Below are 1,660 nucleotides of genomic sequence, written 5' to 3'. Positions count from 1 at the left end.
TGCTTGATTCTCTACAAGAATGGTCTTACTTAAAGCACAGAGAATAAAAGCAAACATGCAGGAAAGAAGATGTAGTTTACTAAGTAAATTGAYTGAAATAGCTTGTAAACCAACAAACAGGTAACTGGTATAACAGATGTTTCCTTGGACAATTCATGTTTTGTGAATGACATAATAGAACTTGTATTTTTATAATGTAACTAGAAATTTATTTCCCGTTGTTTGTGGCTAGTTCTTTCACAACACCCAAYGTGTACATCCACTCTGAACAGCAAAGGATGATGACCCAGGAAAGGAGCCTACATCTTATCGTTAATATCCCAGATGAATTTGATGGGCAGACTCTCCATTTTCTTTTTCAGAACTTCATCAACCCTTTCACTCTGTGCTACTGTCATGAGGTTTTTCCAGTCTCCAACAGTGCCTGAGGAAAGAGAGGAAGTAAAGGGAGATGAGAAGAAGAACATGCACATGTTGAGAAAGCCTCCTTGCAAGCAGGGAGAGCTACTGGGGGAAGCGCTTTGYGCTTCCATCAGGATTTCCCTTATCACTGGTGTGCTGAGTGAATCTCTATTCTTCTGACAACACGCTTCTGAATCGAGCTGCTGTGCAGAAARTGCACAGACCTCTTAAAGGAAATCCCTTTGGTTTTGATGTGCCTACAGCCCTCTTCTTAATGCATAGCAGATCTTATCCTACATGGATTAGCAGAAAGTCTTATAAGCAATATCCAGGAGTCAGGAAGGAAGTTCTTGGAGCCTGAGAATTATTGCTCAAGAAGGTTGTGTTYGAGTTGTTAGTACCGCCCCTGCCTTGAAAAATAAAAAAGCAGTATGTATGTGGAGAAGATCTCCAAGCTAGCACTGTTGTCAGTCTTAGCTCAGTTGGAGATGCTGAAAGAAACATCTGTTTCTCTTTCAAAGACACTCTCCTCTACCCTGAAAGCCAATTTCTATTGCCTTGTCAGCAATATCATGTCAACAAGGATGCCTCCATCATATTACTCCTGACAAACTACAACCCACAGATRATTTCCTTTATGCAAGAGCACAGCATTAATTGGTGTTGCTATTGGGAAGATACTGCCCTTTTATTTTCCCCAGGATAATATAGGAAGATTGCTTATGCTCCACCTGGAACATTCTTCTGAATAAATATAATGGTACGAAACCTGAATTGTCTCTCTGCAAATGGGATTTCTTAGTTGAGACTAGAAATCCTCCMAAGCCAAGAGACATGAAATAGTCACATTGTCTTCCTGCTTCCGCTTTACCTTTACGTAGAAAGTGACCCTTTTTGTCTTCTTTGAGGTATCCTGGTATWTTCTCATAGTTTGCCCGGGGATCTTTCCTCATGTTCTCAAACGTAGCCTGTCTCACCACGCCTTCCACTTCCTCTTCACTCARCTGCTTGCCCAGGAAGTTGCAGATCTTGAGCACAGCACTTCTGAGATCCTACAATCAATGTCATATTCAAAATGTCTTTATGATGCAAACAGCCAAGGAGTAGGCAAAAACCTAAATAYGGCTTYGAATCTRWTTTGTGAGAGAGAGCACTTGTGATTAATTTGAGCAAATGGCCGAAGTGCTGTCTGAGGTGACAATAGCGTATTCTGCTCCCCACACTGTACACTCCTTGTGTGTCTCATGGTAGATGCTTC

The 1,660-nt window shown here is 41.3% G+C and overlaps 1 protein-coding gene across 1 annotated transcript in view; it reads right to left on the bottom strand.

Annotated features, from left to right (window-relative positions):
- Positions 1-226: 226 nt before the first annotated feature.
- Positions 227-1,660, bottom strand: part of LOC112952760 (amine sulfotransferase-like) — a 3,542-nt gene continuing 2,108 nt past the window's right edge. Inside the window, exons 4-5 of the mRNA XM_026045661.1 lie at positions 1,274-1,454; positions 227-424 (exon numbers count right to left, since the gene is read on the bottom strand). Coding sequence (XP_025901446.1) covers positions 300-424; positions 1,274-1,454 — 306 coding nt within the window. The 3' untranslated portion in view covers positions 227-299. The remainder of the gene's footprint in view (positions 425-1,273; positions 1,455-1,660) is intronic.

Source organism: Nothoprocta perdicaria, unplaced genomic scaffold (genome assembly GCF_003342845.1).
Source record: "Nothoprocta perdicaria isolate Ctin4 unplaced genomic scaffold, notPer1 scaffold_409, whole genome shotgun sequence".
NCBI lineage: Eukaryota > Metazoa > Chordata > Aves > Tinamiformes > Tinamidae > Nothoprocta > Nothoprocta perdicaria.
The sequence above is the reverse complement of the archived record's forward strand: the minus strand, read 5'-3'. Positions and strand labels throughout refer to the sequence as shown.